Genomic DNA, 953 nt, shown 5'->3' on the forward strand with positions numbered 1-953 from the left:
ATTTTTGTTGTAGTAGATGAAATATGTATTGTACAATACTAATCTCTGGTGTACATTTATGGTGTGGATGATTCTATTATAAATGCATCATGTAATTTCTATAATTCTCTACAATGTCGTTTCTAACAACTAAATTTATTAAAAGTAAATATCATTTATAATACTAATGCTGTAAAAGTAATAATTGATCTTTCCTCGTGTGCCTTGGCATCCTGCAAATATTTATTCACAAATATATGACTTTCTCTTTCAGCTTCAACTTAATATCTCTAGGGAATACGTGCAGTTGATTATCAATTTTTGTTGTAGTAGATGAAATATGTATTGTACAATACTAATCTCTAGTGTACATGTACGGTGTGGATGATTCTATAATAAATGCATTATGTAATTTCTATAGTTCTCTACAATGTCGTTTCTAACAACTAAATTTATTAAAAGTAAATATCATTTATAATACTAATGCTGTAAAAGTAATAATTGGTCTTTCCTCCCGTGCAAGATATTTTTCTTAACACCAACTTCCTTCTCCTCATGTGCCTTGGCATCCTGTAAATATTTATTCGCAAATATATGACTTTCTTTTTCAGCTTCGAATTCTTCCCTTTCCTTCCCTTTCGTATTCTTCTCATTTTCTTCCATTCTGAAAGGAAGACCCAATTTTTTCCTGTCGATGACTGTTAACAAACATTACCAGAAGCTTTTTGTTTAAATACAGGGTGTCCCAAAAATGTTGTAACACATTGAAAGGGGTGGTTCGGGAGGTGATTTGAAACAACTTTTTCCTTAGCGAAAATGTTGTCCGAGGCTTCGTTGAGGAGATATTACCGGAAAACACTGACCAATCAGAGCGCGCGGATACCGTTGGAGCGGCCGCGGTAGCGAAGGCTACGAGCTAAGCGGCCGCGTCCAATGTCCTTCGATGCACGTCGAGTCGCTTGTTCGCGTACAAG

General features: G+C 35.4%; 1 protein-coding gene across 1 annotated transcript in view; it reads right to left on the reverse strand.

Moving 5' to 3' along the window:
* Positions 1–671, reverse strand: part of LOC128882477 (uncharacterized) — a 2,867-nt gene extending 2,196 nt beyond the window's left edge. The window contains exon 1 of the mRNA XM_054134079.1: positions 523–671. Within this exon, the coding sequence (XP_053990054.1) occupies positions 523–642 (120 nt within the window). The 5' untranslated portion in view covers positions 643–671. The remainder of the gene's footprint in view (positions 1–522) is intronic.
* Between the last annotated feature and the right edge of the window lie 282 nt (positions 672–953).

The sequence above is a fragment of the Hylaeus volcanicus genome, unplaced genomic scaffold (genome assembly GCF_026283585.1).
Source record: "Hylaeus volcanicus isolate JK05 unplaced genomic scaffold, UHH_iyHylVolc1.0_haploid 11916, whole genome shotgun sequence".
NCBI classification, from domain to species: Eukaryota; Metazoa; Arthropoda; class Insecta; order Hymenoptera; family Colletidae; genus Hylaeus; species Hylaeus volcanicus.